General features: G+C 43.5%; 1 protein-coding gene across 3 annotated transcripts in view; it reads right to left on the reverse strand.

Annotated features, from left to right (window-relative positions):
* The window catches only part of CTNNA1 (catenin alpha 1), a 122,359-nt gene that overhangs the window by 95,339 nt on the left and 3,689 nt on the right, over positions 1–23,331 (reverse strand). For all 3 annotated transcript variants that reach the window (XM_074604438.1, XM_074604437.1, XM_074604439.1), the window contains 3 exons: positions 10,219–10,325; positions 7,279–7,474; positions 504–670 (listed from right to left, as the gene is read on the reverse strand). In XM_074604438.1, the coding sequence (XP_074460539.1) occupies positions 504–670; positions 7,279–7,474; positions 10,219–10,323 (468 nt within the window). In that variant the 5' untranslated portion in view covers positions 10,324–10,325. The remainder of the gene's footprint in view (positions 1–503; positions 671–7,278; positions 7,475–10,218; positions 10,326–23,331) is intronic.

The raw sequence follows: 23,331 nt of genomic DNA on the forward strand, positions 1-23,331 counted from the left end.
GTAAAAGCGGTCCCGGTAGCGAATCTCATTTCATTTCAGATTCTGTACAAACCAACCACCCACCCTCTTGCTCGTGGGAAGAAAAGGCTTCCTCAAATATTCCACATTCATTTTATTTAGTCTACCAAAGCTACTCATCCCTAGTAGCTACAAGGGAGTACTGGTAATAAGAAAGCCAAATTACTGTTTCCTTAAGATGAAAAAAGCTGGTTACAACCTGCAGTTGCAGACCTTAGTGCGTCTAGTTTCAACACTAAAAGTTCAGAATAAAGTGCAACATGGTGTCAAAAGCTACTGACAATGAGTTTAAAAACAAGTGACAAACATCCATTGCGCACGTTTCGCTCAGAGGAAAAACCTTAAAAACCTCCCTGCTCCAGAAGCCAGCTGCCGACAGCGCACACACTGGGGTCAGCACACACGCACGAGACAAAGCCGCCTGACGGAGCACGCCTGGCGTGCCAGGCACGGCAAAGCCAATCCCAGCAAAGAACCACACTTACGACTTTGAGTTGAACAAGCAGCTTGTAGACATCTGCCATGTCAGCCAAAATCAGGAGCCGGGTAACGGCAGAGAGGAGGGCGCGCGCCGCTCGCACCATGTTCCCGCGTTTCACGGAGGAGCAGGGGTCATCTGCAAACTCCCCCGAAGCGCTCTTCATCAAGTCACCTGCACAGGGGAGAAGATGGTCCCACTTTAACATCACACCGCATTTCTTAAGGGGCTGTAAGGGTTCCTGCGCAGGCCAGTTTAAGTCTTGAAAACAAAATGAATTCGTTTAAATAGAGCCAACAATTAAGATTGCATGTAGCTACCTCCAAGTATGGTCACCACAGGGTATCAGGGTAGAGGGGCTTGTGCAGGCAGGAAGGGCCGTGAAATAACACTTTAGTCCTTATTTCCAGTTGCACGGGTGTTTTAACATGCCAGAATCCTCTGGAGAGGCAAATTCAGCATGCCTCCGCTATTACATGCGGGACCGCAGTTATTTCACAAACTACAATGCTTTCAAAGCTTAAGCAAAAGCTTTGATTTGTGTGCGTGTAGGAGTTAAGCAGAGAGCAGCAGAAAGTACTGTAAACACTCAGGGAAACGCCACAGCTCATGGGACTGTAAACAACTCGGAGCGATGACCTGGCTGGATGCGCCCTGGTTTGCATTCAAAGCAAGGCACCGCTTCGTAAAACGCTTCAACGTTTCATAGCCTGTGGGTCTGCATCTGGTGCAGGAGGAAAGAATTTGGGTTTCAGATGGTAACAATGCAATTGGTTAACTATGAAAAGCAAAGGCCACTCTACACAGCTAGAGAAATTCCTCCAGAAGGCATTCGGAAAGCATAAAAGTAATGTCTGCGTATAGTCAAGAGGAGTAAATTTTGGATTTCTCCCCGCCCTTTCTGGGGCAGCATTTTGTTTCAAGTACCACAATTCCTACACAGCAGCAAGTTTTGGAATCCACATTATTTTTCTTGGATCTCTTCACATTTCAGAAGCGTTTGGTGAAAGATGCCAGGTACTCAAGGCCAAAGATTTGTGGGCAGCTGGAGATGACCAGAAAGCAGAACAGCGTTGTAACTAACTGCTGTGATGGAGGCTTCTCAAACCTGGATGAAAATGTCTCCATATGGCCAAATGCCGAAACAAAAATAGCACATCTCAGATGAGAAGAACCGAACCTCAAATAGTGCTTCACAAAGTGAAAACCGACAGTGACTCCCATCGAGCCCGCTACCAAATGGGGCTGGGCAAGATTTGCACCGCAATCTCCAGACGATGCGGTGGCATCGTCCTGCCAACAGCTCGTCTGCTCCAACAGCCAGACCATCAGCGCAGCGTATCCCCAGTGCAGGAAGTGTTTCAGTTTTATTTTAACTATTTACTTTTTTTTTTTTTTAAACTACTTAAAAATACCTACAACTGGAGAGCCTGGGGTTAACCATCCACTTACTTATCATCAAGCACTGAATATCTTGCCCTGGAAGAGTTTCTAGCAGCCAAGTGCTCTACACCTTCATAGCTAAATACAGCCCAAACACAGCTGCCAGCCTGTCCAAGCAACTACATCAAGATACTCAATTTTGTTCAAATGCTCCCTCCTATGTAACACCCTTCCATCATCTTAAATATTACGACTAAGAGTGGCATACAACATTTTAAGGAAAAAAAAAAAATAAAATGCTACTTCAGTATTGTGACACATGAAAAAAGCTTCTGCCCAAGCACAGACCAGCTATAAATATCAATCTAAAGCTTACCCAACTTTTTGAGGAACACAACTCATTATTTTAACAAGTGTTAAGAGCCTCCAGATTTCCAGATGGGTGAAAGATGATGCATCTCCACTGCTGAAAAACTGCAACCAGCCATGAGATTGTAAAAGCCCTACATAGCTGACATGACCTTTTCTTTATTCCTTCTGGAAGAGGCTAATAATAGTGAAATTGATGTCACCAGCGCAAGTATGAAATCTATTAACAATCTCAGGATTTAAGGATATATGCCAGAACCAAAATTCACTACAAATATTTCCTCCTTTATTTACTTTTTATATAGAACTCCCACACTTCCAACTCCCAAGAGAAGAATGCTGTTTTCATTTATTTCCTACTTAAAACAACTTAGAGAGGTGGCCACTCGCCCCATCTGAATCTCAGAAATTGCTAACAAGGTTACAACCCAAAATTATCCCCTACCCATCTCAAATTGCAACCTTACAAGCCAGTCCTGAAATAAAATGCTATTCCTTCCTTCCTTCCAGACTACTCTTACAAAGAAAAAGCAACACGGGGTAGTTATTTTAGCTAGATTCAACGGGTAAGAGGGAGCTCTGCCCTGGCCTAAGTATGCAGTTACGGCATTACGTGTGCACATTAGCAGTTCAAATTGGATCCAGCGTAATCTTCTCATTTTCAAATTTGAGCCAGAGGTAACACTGCAAGTTTGAAAGCAGGATTTCAAGAGTTAAAAGAAATATATACTGCAGAAGAGTCAGACTTTGAGACTCAGATTATACAGCTGGTACGAATTCTTATGAGTAATCTGTTTTTCCAATATAACCTTAGATTTTCACCAGATATTACAAGGGAAAGATAATAAAAAAGAGTTGAGAAAAGAAGAGGCAATGGTAGCCATACTATGATCTTGTCAATAAAGCACTAAGAATTCAATTAAATCTAATGGAACAAAGCCCATTTCAGAAATAGTAAGATTTTCGTCCGTCAAAAGAAAAATTACCATTTTCTAGTCTCATTCCCACCATGCCCACAGGGTCTGACAGCACTTTCAGACAGCACTATTAATCCTCCTCAGCAGCGCGGTACATGATGACCACGACAGAGAGGGCTTGCTTCATACAAACAGAGAGAACAGGAAAGCGGTGGAGGAGACAGGCAAGGCAAGGAAGACCGTGGACACACACAGGCACTGATGCTTCCCTTCCGAGCTAGAAATTCGTGCTCACACGTCACCTCGTACCCTTCCAGTTCAAAGCCTGTCTCCAGGCTGCTTTGCCGGCAGTATTAGAAATACAAGGAATGCCACCAGGCCATCTCCCTGCCTGCTCGTAAGAGCGTATCACAGTTCCCTAGAGGCTGCCTATTCCCCATCAAATGAAGGCAAGCATGGAATCAGAGCTTCAAGACTTTACTATTCTGGATACTGAAGTCCCATCCTACCACAAATACCATCTTCAATGTCCACCATGAGTGTCACAACAGGCTGACATTGCTTTCTACTATAAAGGACAAGGCCCCGTATCTCCTTTTGCCTTATTAACATGGGTGTTAATACTTATGCCAACAAAAGCTTCTGTTAATTCCTTAATCTTGTGTTCAATTAAATCCATATACTGCCTACAACACTCCTCCTACAGTTTGCCAAGAACCGTCTTAGAGCTCCATTCAGTTATGGCTTTTCAAAGATCTCCAGTTCTTGGCTGGAGGATTACTTCTAATACAAGTGGTACGCTCCTAAAACATTTTTCTTGCAGGAAAACAGCCGAGAACTCTTTGCACCCTTCCAAGAAATTAAGCTAACTGGTCACAACAGAATTGTAAAGCTGAGTTTTCCAAGAAGAATTCAGCGTTTAACTTCAAGTTATTCCACAACTGGCCTCCTCCTGTTCCTTGGAAATCCTTAAGCCATGCATGCTGTGTGAAGTAGAGTTGAAAAAACTTTACACTCTCATAATTTGCCCCCCTGTTTGGTTTTGGAGAAAGCTTCACTCAGGAACACAGGGTGGAAGGACACCATGCTGAATTAGTAGGTCCACTCCCCTGCATTTACAACCATGAACCTTATCAAAGGCCACAGGATTCCCAAGACCATTCATCCATTCTCTTACTTCAAACCCTATGCACAGGCTTAAGCTTTTTAATTTTAAGCTTTAATTTTTGATCTTTTATGTAAAATTACCATAGGAAGAAACACAACAGTAAGAGCATAGCTAATTCCCTGGATCCTCACGCTAGCATACAGATATACAGAGGCAGTGAACTACGGTCCTCAGAACTCCAGGAAAACAGGAATAGCCCGGTCAGCCAGCCTAACCCAAAAAATGTCCTTCTCGGCCCCAGAGTTTGCAACTTGTCCCAGTGCCACACACCAGGGCAAGAAACCGGTTCAGTTCCAAAACGCCCCGCACCAGGACCAGAACAGCTGTCAGTCTGCAATGCTTTGTAAGAAGGGAAGACCCTACAAAGAGCTCACAGTGAGAGGAGTAAGACTGGGCAAGACCAATATTGTCCCTTCTATTACCCAGCAAAATTCCAAAGGCAGAAATTAAGGTAATAAACACTGTGAGGATGCTGAAATCCAAGACATTCATGTCAGATGTTTTCCAGTACTAAGTCTTTTCTATAACCGCAGCAGGATCCATTCTGAAAAACACTTTGGTTCTTGATCTCCACTATTCCAATCAAAGTTTTATTTTAAGAAGTTTCACTACTTTAGAAGTCAAAATCCCAAAGCTTTAAAGGGCCAAGAATCATAGTTTAGGATATTTCATGAACTTGTTTAATATTTAAAGCAAGCTGTAATTTATTCTTCCACTGTAAAAATCAGGAGGACTTTGAAGATCCACTTATATTGATTTAGTATGTAGCCACACTATCATTCATTCTAAATAGCTCTTTTCACTTCTTTGTTTTTACCCCCAACAAATGGGATTTTATGAACAAGCGTGCTCACTAAAATCATGTACCCTCTCAATCTTCTTCTTGCTAGGCTAAAAAAAAATATTTTAATTTTCTCTGATGAGACAAGTTATCTATTGTCCTAATCATCTTCATAACCTCTGTCTACATTCATTCATCTTTTTTTATTATGGTAACTAAACCACTCCCTATCTAAATAGAGGCATTATTAATTCTATTTTCCTGTCTTCTGCTGAAGACAAATTGTGCTATACATCCATAACCCCACTGCTGCCATCAGACACAGATGCTGCCAGTTCGCAATCACCCCACTGCTGACCGCGACACCCAGATCCCCTCTCCCCTTTTGCCCCCCATCGCACAAGGCAGAGAAAGCACACGCACAGGCTTTGCATTACGCTCCCCTCATTTCTCCAGTTCAAAAATTCAACTGGTCCACCACAATACTGGAAGCACTTCTGAAGCGCACGGACTGTATATAAACACGTATGTCAAGAGTTTCTTATCTCCTTGCTGCTATTAGCACTACTGAGAACTGCAGTCCTCCCCAGGGCATTGGCAGCAATAAGCCTTCCCTCTGTTGCATCTCATTTTTCACCATTTGCTTCTAATTTCCTCAAAGGTTTGTTTGCTTTTTAATTTCCTTACGAAGCGCTGCTCTGCTAAACCTGCCTGAACGCTGGCGTGATGACGGGCACAGGCTTTTATCCCTGGCTGTGCTGCCCCAGCAGCCCCAGCCCCGCTGCGACTGCATCCCCACAAACAGCAGCGGGCACCATTCAGGCCAATCACTCAAGTCTAATCATCACCCACCCAGGTTCAGAAAACAGATTATCTTCTCCGTGCACCAGATTTCAGGCAAGCTGCAAGCAGTAAAAAGGGAGGAAGATGTGAGATGACATTAAGGTGGGAAGTTATTTCACTCCAGCACCTCTCAGCTATGAACTCCACCTTTTCTGTCAAGGATCAACAGAGCAGGGAGGTTTTGGCATCAAGGAGTCTCAAAATCAAGCAGGGACCAAGAAACAAGTGAAAGGGTCAAACTGAAGGTTTTTATAGCAGTCTCTCCTTCCCACCAGCTTCCCTACAAATTCAGCTAATGGAACTTCCCAATCCCGAGGACTGGGTACAGCTCCCTCGCTCACCAATATCTCCAAGAGTCATTTGAAGGTACTCACAGCTGAGCTCTGACTTGCGATCCTGAGCAGCAATCAAGCAAGCACCAAGAATTAAAGGCTTCAAGACAAAGGGGTGTCTCTTGCTGCTGTTTGTTGTTGTTAAATTAAGCCAACTCAATTAGCCCCTTATACTGCAGCCTTCTTATGTTGATCTTTCCTTGGTCCGTCAACCAGGCTCATCCAGAACTTAGAACCGTTTTCAACTAATACTTCATCACTATGCAACTTCAGCTACAAACAAGTAATTAATGCTAATGAGTTTTCCCTTTTTTTTTTTTGCAGCAGCCGCCACCATTAATACCAGTTGACTGGGTTTCACTGAAGCATAGAAAAGGCTCATGACTGGAAGAATGATAAATGATTTATGAGCAACAATATTTACTAGTGCATATTTTAGAGTAAGCCAGCTCCATAGGCTTTTCTTGCAGGTCTTCTCCAAGAAAGTAAAAAAGAAAATGATAAAAATCAACACTAGATGTGGAGGAGGAAGCCTGGAATAGTTAATCAAGGTCCTCGCATTCTGTTTGTTCCTATTTACATTTCGCATATTTGAGACACCCGGCTCTGTCAAGTCAACGCTCAGCTCTTCCTCCTACAATGCTGTTTTGTATACATTCAAATATTGGAGAAGTTATTGACATATTTGAGCCATAGCTCCATTACTTCCAGGGGAAGTTTACTTTTTAGCCTAAACTGACTTTTAAATGCTCTTCAAAGGATCAGCCTTTTTGCTTCTCTTCTCAGTCGCTACTTGGGACACCCAATTTCCAGATCTGCCCACTTCACCTCATTCCTCAAGGAAGCCAGCAAGACAAACCGAGAATCTACGCAAGTGGAGAGGCACAGAATCATTAGAAACAGCAGCAAAAGGGAGAAGGGCAACAGGAACGGTTCTGCTTCCTCTGAAAAACCGTGGTTTTAGAAGCTACCAGCTACACAGCTCTTACCTTGCTTACGAACATCTTCCACAGCCGCCACCAGCTCCTCTTTAAGGAACTGGCTCTCTTTCGCAATTTTGTCTCCTTTCTCCAGGAAATTCTCTGTTGCTTGTTCAACTGAAGCAGCCAGAACATGGGCCTTTTTAGAACGCCCTCGCTTTTTATTAGAGGGGCCCTTGTTGCTAGTGTTAACCAGGGTTGTTACCTAAAGGCACAGATGGAGGGGGGGAAAAAAAAAACATGAAAAAAAATTAGAAGTTTATCCGTTTGACAGCAAGGCCATGTGTATTTTTTTCTAAACAGCATAGCGCTAATACCTGCACCATTGCCAGCTCCAAAGGTTAAACTCACTAACAAGTGTTTTTCACGTCTCTTTAAACATTACCATGCTTCTTGATGAGCATTATAAATTCAGCTGAACTGCTTAGAGATTTTTCTTATCAGCAGCAGACCTGAAAATTTGATTTTAAGAATTGAGATCTACTTGTATTTTTGATAAATCGCAATCTCAGTAACAGGCCAGAGCTATTTGGCGTAACATAAAAAGAAACCAAGTTGAGGATAATTAGTTTGGGACAGCTCTCCAGGCATAAAAGACCCCAAATAAGGTTGAAGCCATTATCTACCGAAATCTAGTAACACAGTATCTTTTCAGTCCAAAACAGTACTACAGCCAATGGCCTAAATGCAGAGCAAGACTTCCTAGAGCTCATTATCATAGAATCATAGAATCGTTGAGGTTGGAAGGGACCTTTAAGATCATCGAGTCCAACCTTTAGCCTACCCTGACAAGAGCCACTTCTAAACCACGTCCCTAAGTGCCCCATCTACCCCTTTTTTAAACACCTCCAGGGATGGTGAATCCACCACCTCCCTGGGCAGCCTATTCCAATGTTTAATAACCCTTTCAGTGAAAAAATGTCTCCTAATATCTAATCTAAACCTCCCCTGACGTAACTTGAACCCGTTTCCCCTTGTCCTATCACTTGTCACCAGGGAGAAGAGGTCAGCCCCCATCTCTCTACAACCTCCTTTCAGGTAGTTGTAGAGGGTAATAAGGTCTCCCCTCAGCCTCCTCTTCTCCAGGCTAAACAACCCCAGCTCCCTCAGTCGTTCTTCATAAGGTTTGTCCTCCAGACCCCTCACCAGCTTTGTAGCCCTTCTCTGGACATGCTCCAACACCTCAATGTCCCTCTTGTAGCGAGGGGCCCAAAACTGAACGCAGTACTCGAGGTGGGTTTCTCTAAAACAACCAAAACTGAGCTCTCACAACCCAAGTTTTATGTTTCAGAATGAAAACCTGCTAGGGGCTGGTCACCAGCGGGCAGATGACCACCAGGTACTCTCTTAGCTCAGGATCAGGATCCATCCCCTTCAATCAAACACAGACAGATGTGATAAAACCCACGCGTGCTTTTCCATTTGCCTTTTTTCCCCACCCCCCCTTTCCTTTTTGTTAAGTCTAGGAAAATACATACAAAGCTACTTCATGGGGACATCAAATTACATCACTAAAAATATTCCTACTCTGGGAAGCCCAAGGGCTGCTGACATAAAGGTCCTCAGAGCTGAATCCATTTTCTCAGTAGGTTGATTCAGAGAGGGAAAGCCATCAGTTGGGAATAGCGCTGACGATTAATGGGGAGCGTTTGTATTGGGCAGCCTCATAAAGAACAATTTGTAACAAGGCAACTTACTCTGCTTTCCTCTCTGTATTTTGCCAGTCACATCATTCACAAAATTTGGGACTGCCAGTACAGCCTATTGTGCTACTTGACAAATAAGTTATAGGCACTCAACTTGGACAAAAAGGTCCTAGAAACAAGTTTGCTCAGTTAAGTTTACCAAATTAGGACAATTTCTCCTAAGGAAATTCTCTTAATCCATCAGTAACTCCAGTTAAAAACCTAAATAGTAGATCATCCAACTGCCCACGTGGACATCTGTTGGGAACAAAAGGCGGGTTGCTTCAGAGACAGCAGCCTGGTGATTAAAGGGATGTTAATAATGAAAGGAGAATTTGATTGTTGAAGTTCATGCTTAGCAGGAGTTGCGTATTTCATATTTCAGAAAAACAATGCTAAAGAAGATGAGTTAACTGTCCGCAGTGCACCTTTTCCTCCAGACCTCTGACAAAGTCTCTTCCAAGAATCTCCAAAATGCCCAAGACAGCCCACATTTAGAGGACTTACTCTGGCTTTCCTATATTCTTCAGTGCATTTCACTGGGCAACACATACCATGTGAAATAAGCTTTTATTCACAAAGCCAGCATAAAGCGTAGGCAGAAATTAAAAGAAAGTATGCATATCTTGTAAAAGATATACTGAATCAGCAACAAATGCCATAAAAGCATACTTCAGTGGAACTCAGTTAGGAAGGGTCAGCAATCCACATACTACACAAGATTGTCATAGACGTGTTGCAAACATCCCCCACCACACACTTCACCCTCTACCTGAACCTCCTTCCAAAGGGAACTCGAAACACAAGTCATCTCAAAGAAAAAACCTGCGAGACCCTACTTCTGGCAAGCACTAAGGGCTTCATTGCAAGGGATTTTTGTCGTTCCCGAATACCAGTTTCTACATGATTCATGGCATAGCTTTTTTTAAGACTCAGCAAATAAGCAGCATACCACCCAAAATCCAGGCACGAAACAGCACAGCAGCAGCAGAGCATTAGTTACTAACATGCATTTCTGCACTTCTAAGTGAAATACCGTGTCTTATCAGGTGCTGAAGAAGCAGAGTCTCTCTAGACTCATGCCCAATAACGATAAAACTGAGCAAAGAAATTACTTGTACACTTTTTTTCCGTCTTCAGTTTTATAGTGTTTTTACTTCTGGAGTTTAAGCTTTAATAGTTACTTCATTGAAATAATACATCAAAACATGTAATCATCCTTATGAAAGTTTTTTTGCCCCCTCCCCTTTTTTTTCTCTCCTACCTGTGTAACAAGAGGCTCAAGTAGTCTTTCAACTGCCAGTGTTCTTATCTCCAAGCTTTTGGGGTCCCATTTGAAGTTAACGTTGCCTGCAGTAACAGCAGTCATTTCTAGAAGAAGGAAAAGAGCTACATGAATACATTTTTGTTAATTATTAATGCTGTTGCAATGTATTTTAAAAATAAATTCAAATGCAAGCTATTAAACACACAACAGATCCATTTGGTGTAAGTTAAGGTTAATATTGTCTCCGGAAGCATCAGGTTTGATTCAACTGGTGACAGTTCAAAAAGATGCTTGTTATGACAATATACAGACATTACCTTTATGTTTTGGTTCAGAAAATAAAAACAAACAAAACCACACCAAAACCTATTCAAAAGCCACAATATTTTATCAGAGGAATGACAAGATAGGCAGTCTTTGCTCTACTCATCAGTGGTCCCCAAGCACTGAAAAAGGGACTTACAGGTAATGCGAGCACTTTACCCAGAAAGCTGGAGGCGAAGCAAAGAACCTCTTCCCAATTTCTGCTGCCTGCCTCCAGGGCTGGCTGGCTGGTGTCCCCAGCCCGGCTTTGAGACACAGTCTAAGGTCTTGGGGGAGCAGAAAGGGACTCCTTGACTTCAACAGCACCAGAAAGCTGCCCGTTTTCTCCATGAGGCACTACCCCAAATGCTTTGTCAAACGAGGAGCCAGGTTCTAACTCAACTGATTCAACCTACCCGCTCATCCAATTCACCTTTTGTAAGTACAAAGGTAAAATAGTGAATATAAGCTTTATAAAGCCAGAAAATCCAGTTGGTTCACATTTAACAGCTTACATATCTACTACACTTCCCCTTAACATTTACATAGGAGGGAAACAGCAGATTTGCATGAAGAGATCTGTTAAAGCTGTCACTGAGCCGCTCCTTCCCGTTACAGTTTTATATCGACATCCCAATGGAACAGCAAATATGGTTATGGGAAAAGTTTAGTGAAACTACTAAAATAGTTCTGCTTCTGAAACCAGTAGTCTAAAAAAAATAAAAATAATGAACACTGTGATGCTGTACTGCACAAAGGAATAACCAGAACCATAATTTCAGGAAAAAATAGATTTAAAGTATTTGCAGGTCCATAAAACTAGTTCATACCACTTTAGACTTAATAGATTCCAGCTCTTCCTGCTTTGGGTTGTCGTCACAATTCAAGATTAGACTAAACCGACGGTTGTAGCTTCATATTTTTAAAAAAGTCAGGAAGAGAAACACATTTCCAAAGTCTACTTCCATCTCTTTTCCTAAGCAGCTACTGTTGAAGTGGTTTTAAAAGCTTATTAGCTGATATTTTTAAATCTTGCTCTGGACAGGGCATTGCCTGCATAGCATCTCAGCAGACAGATTGCTCTGACAGCACCAGATGTCCCCGAGCTGCCAGACGAGTACAACGTCCCATTATTTTTAAGAAGCAGGAGGCAAGGCACTAATTTTGGTAACCAACCATGTTTATAACACGTACCAACAACTAACCGTTTTATACCGACGCTGACAGTTAAACATACAGAAACAGCAGAGACGTGGCTGCTTGTTTGCCATTGAAGAATAAAACCTCTGGGGCTCTCGAGCAGCTCAGCCTGAGAGGGCATAAGGAACCCGGGGCTTCACTAATATCACCTGGCTTCAGCCAACAGCACCTTCATGGCAGGCTGAGCCCGAGACGTGACCTAGGCTTTCCCACACTATAGACACGATACAATAGATTAAGTACTCACTACACTGCTGAAAACACGTCTTTGCCCTGAAAAGCCTACACGCCGTCATACACTGAAGTACAGCTTTGCAAGGTGCGAAGCAGGAACGGTCACCTAACCTGCATTCAGCTTTCCACTTACGCCCACACTCCAAGTGCCCACACTGAGAGCAAGAGAACTTAAAAAGCTGAAAAGCTTAAAAAAAAAAAAAAAAAACACCAAACCAACCCAAGATGGATCCATGGTAGCATGCATAACATTTCTGACAGTTTAAATTTAAAAAGCTCGAAGGTGGGGATGAAGGGTCCCAGCTCCTGCAGCAGAAGGCACACCAGCTTGCAGCTTGAGACCCCCAGTGAGCTGGCTGCAGAAGGGTGGAGGACGGCCACCTCCTCTTCCTCACCTTACCTCTAACACTTACCATAGAATGGTTTAGATTGGAAGGGACCTTAAAGCCCAGCCAGTGCCACCCCCTGCCCTGGGCTGGGACACCTCCCACCAGCCCAGGTTGCTCCAAGCCCCGTCCAACCTGGCCTTGAACCCCCTTGATGGGGCAGCCACAGCTTCTCTGGGCAACCTGGGCCAGGGGCTCACCACCTTCAGGGTGAAAAATTTCTTCCTAATACCTAATCTAAATCTACCCTCTTCCTTATCACTAAGTCCTGTGAAATCACTAACTATCCTTCTCTCCTAATCACCCCCCCACCTTTTTTTTTTTTTTTTTGCTGGTCCAGCTTTGCACTGGCTTGTGCCACAGCCCAGACGCTGGCAAAGGCCAAGCCATGAAAAGCCCTTCAGCCCCATTAAGTAACATCCTACCCTCAACAAGGAATTTCACTGTTTTATTCCCTCCTGATTAGCTCAGCGTGAATGCTTCCTACGTAAGAAGCCAAGAAAAGTATGCTGAAAGCCTTTATGGATTCTGAGAAACACACCGAGGGCTCTGTAAAGCCCATTAGGCTTCTAGGTAAAAGCTGCTTCTATATATTTAATGCTGTTATTGCCTCTTGCAGAAACAAAGTGCAGGACGAGGTAACCAGGAGAAGACACATTAATTGTATTAGTAGAATAATGAAGTCAAGTCATCTGAAAACACATTACTACCATAGCTCACGAACTGGCCAAAAGTAATGGTCCGTAAAACCACTTACTATGAACTTTATTGAAATTTATCTAAAAAGTATAGGTTGATATCAAATACACTGCTTCATCAATGACTTGGATATCAATTGTGCACTGTAGTAAATATGTTTATTTGATTAAACACTTGTGAAGAATACAGGGAGAGGCTACAGCTTACAAACGCCTGCGTGAATGGTGTGGGTTTAGGGGATAAAAGGACAACTGACAGGGCTGCACTCCTGACACGAGATCCCTCTGATTCTCTGGAACCTCTCCTGTCCCTGTGTCTGCTCAAGCTCTTGCCTCACTGAATTCAAATATAGTAAGAGGTAGTAAACCACGTCAGAGGATATTGCAGCAGAGTGCTTAATTGTTGGCTCTTCGAGAGCACACAAGGATTCCCACGACGCCTGCAATAACTGCGGCATCTCATAAAGAAAGAGGACATCCTCTGGAAGATGGACCCAACCGCAGGCCAGCCTAGCGCTGGTTTCAGCCAGCTGGGATGCCCCAGCCGATATGGAAACAGGTTCTCCACACCACAGACCTACCATGCAGCAGCGCACACACTCAAAATAGGAATTTCAAGGACAAAGCAGCATAAGAGAGCAAGCATCACTGAATCCAAAGTGCTGGAATATATAGAAAGACACCACCACACAAGGAGTTGTGGTGCCCAGCCTGTGGTTTCATAAGCAGTAGAAAAGCTGCTTAAAAACCAATGTTCCTCCTCCCACACCCTCCTAGGAACTCATTCCCATCTTCACATCACACCCCCTCTGTACTGGCACAGCCTTCCCCACGGCTGAGCGATTAACCAGATGGGGAAGAACTGATTTGGCTGGAGGGAGAGAAATCCATTTTTGCAGGGTGGGCTGAGATCCCCATCTGGTTCACCGTGCCACCACAGATACCACTGCGAGCGGAACCGGCGATGGCAAGAGGAGATGGCTACGTCAGCTGGCACTGTTGGCAAAGCCCTTCAAGTGGAAACATGGGGCAAAGTTGGATGTCACAGCTGAGTTGAATCAGGTGCCACTGAAAACAGCATCAAGCTGCAGAGAGCAGGAACAGCTCCCGGTACATCTAATGCTCAGACACACGAAGCCCCAACCTTAAACCACGCTCACAGCCCAGCATGTTAACTGTAAACCCTTCAGGTTATTACACTGGTCATGATGGCACCCATTATTGTCGTAGATGGTTCAAGAGTAATGCAATTATATCTTAATGGGCTGTAGTGCACTTGCTAGGACATGAGGGCAGAGGAAAGAATGAGAGTTTAACGAGGCCGCTTTCAGAGCTCCTGTTCCTGCAACGAGCAGCTCTGCAGGCAGAGCCATCCCAGGCCAACCTGCCCCTGCTTTCCAGAAAGAATCAAGACCTCATCAAGTGCTAAAGCTTAGGAACAGGTTTCCGTTCTGCTTCACACTACTTCAAGCGAACGCTGCTGCAGTCCTACTGCTCCCTTCCGTGCCACAAGCCTGCCTCCAATGGGCACCCACACTGGCCCACACCTGCAGCGAGCCACTTCAGGGGGCTAAAACGGCCTCAGAATAAGCCAATAACTACAAAAATTACCTTGTGCTGAAAGAGGAGGTGATACCACACAGGGAAGAGGACAGGACCGAGATGAGCTCTGCCACTGAATTGCACCCCAAGGCAGGTCCCAGCCCTGCTCAGGAGAGGCGAGGGCACAGCCCTGAGCAGAAGGACACACTGAACTGCTGGGGCTGCGTTTACATCCCACATGGAATGAACTGGCTGCCGCCAACACACTGAGGGTGATATGCGTACAGGGCTCTTTCCAAAAGCCACAATTAAAGGTCGTAGTGTTTTCAAAAACTGGTAATTCAAGGTTTTAAGAATAACTTCAGATACCTACTTCCAGAATACTGGCATGCAAATAATTTCTAGACTTTGGCAAGCATAGGAATGCAGCTCCGTGGCTTCTTTGCAGAAGTGTCCTGAAGGCAAGCGAGGCTTTTCAAAAAGCCCATGAAGGAGCACTATTTCAACAGTGAGCTCTGCACACCAACAGAATCACGGAAAGGCCTAGCGCTCATGGTCCTGTTTTTCCAGGTTGCACTCCCACACGCAGCCAAAGGCAGTGCCGGCTGTATCTCAGGCACCACTGAGCTAAAACGTTCAACCTGCTCTGTACCAGGAGATCCTGCAGCCTCCCTGCCCCTGCACCAGGGCAAGTCTCCCTTGGTTACTCAGTGGAAGATCTAACTGCCCTTCTCCTGTGCTGCAACTTAAGTCCCACCACCTTGTGCTACCTGAAGAGTCTTTTACATGCCATCTTCTAACAGTCTTCAAATTTTAACTATCCTGACAGCCTGCTTTCTAAAAAGCTTTTAACTACACTCACCGTTCTCTTCTGCTTTTTCTTAGGGAAGAGGGTATTCAAACAGTGGTCTCACTTGCACAGCAGGGGGGCTCACCTGGGCCAAGCACAACAGACCGCATGCCGAACTCAAGCATTACATTACCCAAAAAACCTAACAAAAGAGTACGGTACAGGAACATTTTATACCTGGGAGGACATTCTCCATTTTAATGCCCTTTTTGCTGCCCACCTAGCTGTTCCTCATTTTATGCAGCTGACTGTGCCCAGGCACAGTAATATGTACTTGATTGCATTATTTTGCAGCTTATTTCTTTCTCTCCTATTTCTTTACATAGTCACAGTCATTTTGAATGATAATCCTGTCCTCTACCATGCTTGCAGGCTGGCTTTGGATATTCTGTGCAATGTAATGAGAATAGCCTTTATGCCATCACCCAAGTCACCAGCACAGAACACGGTGGGATTCATGACACAATGACCCAGCTTCATCTTCCAGACAGAAAGTGAACCAGCTTCCATGTTCCCAAGGGAATCCTTCTCGTTTTGTTTAGTTTGTTACCCAAGTACCTAACCCATGTGATAACCAGCAGGGATCCCTTACCGCTGCTGAAGGTGGAGGACAAGACAGAGCAGATAAAGATCTGTGGGAACTGGGTATCTAACATACACTGTTAAGACAAAACTTATGAACCTTTTTGGTTTGAAAAAGGTGCACTTCATATTAAACCCAGCTCACATGCAGGGGTTTCATCATGCCCCACTGACAGTTCAGAACTGTTTTCCACACAGCTAAGAGTACCCAGAAAAAAAGAAAGATGTTTCATTCTTTCCTTTTTCCCCCCTCACAGCCTCAGGGGAAATGAACATGTCTTCCCCCTTCCACAAATAAAGCACCGCTCCTCTCAGCGGCTGAAGAGCTGCTACTCAAGGATATTTGGTATACGCGATGCTTTTCAAGGAGGATTTAATCAGGTTTGATTTAAGCTATTTTTATTTAACACCAAATATACACAACTAAAAACAGATAGACATCCTCTTCTAACATAGCCTTCAACCTTAAATTTTGTCTGCTTAGCTACCAAATCTCTCCTCCACCATAAATGCCGTGAACATACTACCTCCATAGAAATCCTTACTATTACAATTTCACCATCTGAAATATGAATACAAACTCAGATGTTGCGTCCACTATATTCTTTCATTATCAAAACATTTCTGTCATTTCAGTGTATTCAACTTTGCTACACATTTTTTCCACAGACTGTAGTAACCAGCCAAGTAAAAAGAAGAAATTCCGGTTCAGATAGGCCTATTTCTCACCAGTACCATTCCAGATCCAGCTCTCATAATCTGTTTTCATGGTTTTTATTCTTTGTTGCTCTTGTGGAGGAGGCCTATAGAGCAGCATCTGAAACCACTCATCAGAAAGCCTTGCACAGCCAGTAACAAACAAATGCTTCTCTACTACTCCATTTGTTTAGTAAGTCTTTAGACCTTGCTACTGAGTTAAGAGATGCAACCTAATTTGGTGTCCCTACAAAAATTGATGAAGTTTATAACTCCGTTTGCTCTTCTACATGGGTGTTATCTCCTGCCTACTGCCTGGTTACCAGAGCCAGCAGCATGCCACACAGAGCCCGACACCTTTTCCCCTCTGGAAGCACAGCCCACCCTATTCCATGCACTGTCACACAAAAGCAGGCATGGGGCATGTCACCAGATTAAGATGCAACACACTTGTCAAAGGAGTACGTGCTGTTTCCTAACAGCTTCCCAACCGCTGTAGTACCGTGGATTCAAGTAACTTATTTTCATTCCCAAAGCAGGAATGCACTCTGTATCAACAGGTTTTCATGCCTTCCTTTTGGTCTAGCTGCCATTAGGAGGATGGAAGGCATGCTCTGCACAAGCAGCTTCATCGGGGTGTTCCCGGGACCACAGCAGTGATTTCACAACCACAAATAAACCCTGTTTTGGAGACGCCAGCGCTAACAACAGTCTCTTGCATTCAGTTATGTACATGTTAAGCTCTGATCATTTTATTTTTGCCAGGATTGTTTTGCCTCAAAGGAGCTAGAAAGGAGGTGCACGGCAAGCCAAATCACAGCAAGCACGGGCAATTAGTGGCTTATTTATGTCACATTAAGGCTCCAGTCCATGGATGACATCCTAAAAGAACGCAAGAACCAAACTCATGCTTATACCCGTTTAACTGTCCAGATGGATATCCCGGTATGTCCTAACAAGCATCCAATTTATTTCTGCACAGTTTTCAAAACTCAAGCAGGATTCTAACTGCATAAAGAAAACTGATGGAATATCAAGACACTGCTTAAAAAAAAAAAAAAGCCACACAAAAAAAAAGAGACTCAGATACAAGTAAGATTAATTTTAACATTCTAGCTGCAAAACCTTGAATTTGGGAAAGGAAGAGGATGTGCCACTAAGCAGTAAGCTATTACTATTAATAATAAATCCTCTCATTTATCTGCATAATAATGGTGGTGCATTTTATGCTGAACACCAGCAACACTAACACCAGGAAAGGTAACTTCCAACTTCAGACCAGTAATCACCAGGTTTTTCCAACTGCTGTATTTTAGCTCTCTGGTCTTTGGGTCAAGACTGCAACATTCTGGCCCTGCAGAAGGGCAACATACTTGCATTTTAAGCAGAAAGCAACAACTTCCAACTAACTTATCCCTGAAGCATGGTAACTTCAAACTCCCAAACCCCAGCCCCCTCTCAGCCACATTTCTCACATTTAAGCCTATATAAACAGCACTTTCCAACAGACCAAGAGGACTCAGCTTGGAGAGAGAGTAGATCCCAGGTGAAACCTGTCTATCTGCTGGAGCACTTTAATTCAACTGAGAACCCTTCCGGCCTCACAGCGTCTATTCCCCACCCTTGAAGCAGAAAACTGTATAAAGCTTCCCTAAAATCACTAGGAAAGAATGGAAGAACAGCTTACCGTCACTCTCAGAACCACAGTACGCGTTTCAGACCCTAGGGACACACAGTCAGTGAAGATATAACAACTAGGCTGCGGCTAGAGCACAACTCTTTTTGAACCCCAAGCTACACCAGCACAGGTTCCAATCACCAACCTGAAGCTAGCAATGAACACAAGAAGGGGCAACCTTTTAACGAATTAATTTTTGCCGCAAGTATTCCACAAATAAGAAAAAATTTATAATAGATTAGCCCACTTTATCAGTTGGCACAAGAATTTGCCACTGCTGCAAAATTCTTGCTTAGCTTGCAAAAAAACATTGATGGCTGGCAATAAAAGGAAAAGAAAACCTGGGTATTTTTGTTCTGATCTTCTTCAGCGCTCAATCTGCAATAAAAAGTGCCATTTAAGCTATAGAGTCAGAAATAACCAGAATCTGACCCTACTCAAACCGCATTTTCCTTCCTAAATTGATGTTGTTATGCAATACCCTTCAGTGCTTTTAGCCGACCACATCTTCTAAATCTAGACCTTCATTAACAATTTTAAAAGAGTCAGAAGTATACAAATACTGGAGCCGTTTGAGCTGACACGCATGTTTTGAAAAAATGAGACTCCTATAATTAGAGGTTTGATAAGAGACAATTTGCTTAAACATGGAGAATACGGACAGTCTTGTATTAACAGAGACTGAATACCATATTCTCTCAATTGCATGCCCAGCATATTAGCAACTAAAGACTATGTAACAAAAATTCATAGCGTTACAAGAGTGAAAAGAGTTTTCCACAGTTTTCAGCATTTGCAAAAGCTACTGAAAGAAGAGCAGCCACCGAAAAAAAGGAGAACATGAGCGTAAAGATTCTTCAAAGTAAAATGTTTTCCAAAGTTTCTAGGAAAAGTTGTTTAGAATTCTTTTTTCAGCCCTTCACTTTGATTCAGGAACACTGTCTTATCTAAAAATTACAAAGCAATTATTTTTTCAAGAAAAAAAGAAATAACAAAGCCCACAAGTGATAAGGCCGAGAATTTCACTTTATGCTCACGGCAACCTTCAACAACATCTCTTAGCTATAAACAATGAATTAGTTTCACTGGAAGAAGAATTGCAACATCACTGCACGCCCCCAGACAACTCTCAACTTGCAGCTCCACCAACACATGCTGTGAGTTAAGAAGGGGGGGGGGGGGGGGGGGGAAAAATCCCACAAAAACAAACCCCAGGAAGAAGAGCGAACATAAAATGTAACACACAAGTGTTGTTTGGATGAGTTAAGCACCTTCGAAATGACTGCAATTATCTGGAAGAAGATGTAAGGTAGGATGCTCTAACACACACCATCTCCTCTACCCACAAACTGTCAACAAGGTTGCAGACACTGAGAACACATAAGGCACTGACTGAGGAGAACTTTGCAGCTTCTCCAGAAGAGCAAAGCAAGTAATAATAAAAACACACCAGTGCGATTAATTTTTGGATGCTTCCCAGAGTTACCTACAAAGCCATAACCACCTTCTGTCAAGTACACGCTCGCTAAGGCTTCACAGTGGCGTGCGAGAATCAGAGCTAACAACCATCCGCCTGGACAGGAATCCTTTCGAGTCACTGCCTTCGCGTATGGATGACCAATTAAAGCAACTCTTGTTCAAACAAAAAAAATAGTCACTGACGCACCCACATTTCATAAAAGCAACAGGAAGGAACCGGAAGGTTTGAGAGGAAGGAGTCATTGCTTGGCTGGTCTTGCTGGAAAAAAAAAAATAAATATTTTAACCTAGTAACACAGCCATTTACTGACTGGAAACCAACTTATATTTGATTAAAGACACATTTTCTCTCTCTACCCCTTCTCCTCACCCCCAGGAACAGGAAACAAGACAAAGCTACCGAACAAAAACAGATGAGCTAAGAAATCCTGTTCAATTGGCTCTGCACCAGCACTTTGCCTCTGGTTCTGCTGAACACTGCGTCTTTCACCGATAACCATTGACTTTTCCCTAGGCCTGTGATAATATTCTGTTAAACATAATCAAATTGTCTTAACCAATTCCTGCAAACTAAGTAAAACAGCTTAAAACACCTGATGCTAAAGTATTGATGCATACAGACCACAAATTAATTTCTTTTTTCTTGAGGTTATAAGCTCTTAACCCTGCACAACTAACTTGCATCATTCTGGCTTGCTACAAATAAACCTTCTAGCCTTTTTTTTTTTTTTTTTTTTTTTTTTTGCATCTTATGTCATTATTTCCCCCCCCCTAACCCCAGCTAGGACAGGGGAAAAAACCCACCCACACTCTTGTATTGCACTCTTCACTGTGGCAGTACAAAATAAGAGTGTTGTGATTGAGTTGAGGACTCCACCAGCAGCAGAAGCGCAGTGGAGTAACAAATATGGGATATTTGAGGGAGGGATATGCTCACTCTCCTAAAAGCCTTCCACACATCTCTGCTTTCAGGATGCATTGTTTAATGTTAGTTAGGAAATGAGTTTCCAGCTGTAACGGCAGTGGTTTGTAATTAAACACATCTTCCAAAAAGTGGAAGTGGCAGTAACTACAAAGCCATACTCTGTACAGAAATTTAAACCACTCCAGAGCTTCTCATGCAGCCAAACCAGTTCCTTGCTTTTTACCCTCTCAAAAAAATACATTGGGTCTTTCATTTTACTTGTACCTTGTGTGAAGCCTTTCAATTCTCAAGCAGGCTTCTAAATTTAAAAGGAATTAAGTCATTGAACTGAGCCCATTGAATAGAAGGAAGGGACAGACGGTCTGCACCTGCAGACAAGCCCGCCAGCATCCAAAGCCAAGCAGTGCTGCCACCAGCGCTGGGCACTGGCCACCGGCGCCTCTGGCCCAGTCTGCAGCACAGAAGTCAGACCAGGCTCAGACTCCTGGCTCAGTAAGCTCCTACGCTGCAGGAGCCTGGCACAGCACCTCGGGGAAGCAATGCTACTTGTCTGCCCTTTTCTCATTTATTGCTTGTTTTATTGCTTGCCTGTTGCTTCCGCATTTAGGAACAGCTTTATACACTGTCCCCACGCAAGAAAAAGGTGGGGGAAGAATACAGGGAAGGGAAGCCAAATGATTGTGGGGGTCAATAAAAATAAAGGTGGCAAGGGTCAAAAATTACAATCAGGGAACCAGAGGAGGACACCAGACACCGCCCAAAAGCATACGTCACTCCTCAAAGGCAACAAAGGAGACAGAGGATACTGCTCAGTGTGACAAGCAGTGGGAATGGGAATGACCCCTGGAGTTCCTGTCTTATTCCCTCCTTCTGGTGGTGTTAACAGCCAGCTTGGCCAAGGCCAGGCAAATGGCTTGTAATTTAGGGCCTCAGACAAGAGCTAGACTCATAAAAAGTCATTGGGACCAGTACAACAAAAACCTGACGACAGGGGTCATGGAGACAGGACGCCAGGCTGGGACCTCTCAGCTACATTAATCACATCACATCAAGTCCCCTGCTCATGGCCTCCAGTTCTTTGTTGTGACTTCCCATCCTCTAAATGAGTACATAATTTAAGATGCTTAGACTCTGAAACACCTGGACATCAGGTACTGGTTGAAATTAACTTTCTGGTAAGTTGCATGTGAAGTTTATATGGCACTTGTCACTTGCATACGTGCCCACAGTCCAGCAGGAATTACCCAAAATCTTGAGCAACACCACTTGCTAGGTCTTTAAGTCATGCTGAAGGAAATGAGTTTTACAAGTACACGTTACAAGGACATACTTGCAAGAAAGTAGGTAAAAAAACAGGCAGCTTGTACATCTTGATTAGTTGCTGTACACAGAGAAACACCCACTTGCACCTTCTTGCTTCTCACTTAGCATACCACCAGTCTGTCCTCTGCTATTCAACAACGTCGTTTCTGAATTTGTTATTCTAGTCAATTAAAAAAAAAAACATTTACCCATCTACGGCTTCAGCTAAAGATCTCAAGAGCACTTTGCAAAGATGAATACTGACCTGCTCAGTGTTACACAGGTTAAACACCGTTTTATGGGCAAACAGCTCAGCCTTGTTTACATGAAAAATTAAACTGACCCTTTTGGCTATGTAAAGCTACATCACTAGCTCAGCCCTTGAGCAGACCATTTAAGTGAATCTTCTGGGCTGTACTTTTATCGTCCAGAAAAAAAGATGGAAAGAAGAATCCCCTCCTTAGAGCCTATAAAAGTACCCAGGAAAATGCAGTGAATGAAAATCCTCTGAACCCTTGGGGGACTGGGAAACATGGTGGAAGGGGGGAAAAAAATCATGCATGCCATCAAGGCCACATCATCCTGACAGCAGTAATTCTGATTGACTTCTTATTAACTGAAAATAAGCATATTTAGTATTTACCTAAATGCTCTCTGATCTTTTGCTGAATAACAGCAAGGACAGAAGCGTCTGGCCTATGCTCTCTCCTCATTTCCTTCAGTTAATCTCCAGGAGAAGAAAAATTAAAAAATAAAAAAAAAACCAAAGCAAAACTTTTTCTCCTGATCCTTCGTCAGCTATCCACAAGCTCACTAGTTTCAGTCTCTTTCTTAGAGTAGCTGTTGAAGGCTACTCCAGAACAAGGTACACTCATGGGCCTACAGCCTCTTCTAACAGCTCATTTGCTCCCTGACATCAGCTCCACACAGAAATTCTTCTGAAGTATATACGGTCGTACACATGTCTGTTCTAGAACAGCACACAGGCAGCTTAGAAAACCACATGTTGTTTGGCAAAAAGGCACACCATGAGCTTAAGTTGTATCTCGTGTTATCAACAGCGAAATCCTACCTGCCACACTGCCGCTAGCTCCTTAGCTTATTTGCTCTCAACGCCCTCGGTGCCCTGGAAACACCACGGGAGTTTAACTCACTCTTAGATTGTAACATCAACACTCCTCCCTCCCTGTGTCAGTCAGTGTATTAAAACAGATCTACTGGGGAACCGACTGGCA

Source organism: Larus michahellis, chromosome 11 (genome assembly GCF_964199755.1).
Source record: "Larus michahellis chromosome 11, bLarMic1.1, whole genome shotgun sequence".
NCBI lineage: Eukaryota > Metazoa > Chordata > Aves > Charadriiformes > Laridae > Larus > Larus michahellis.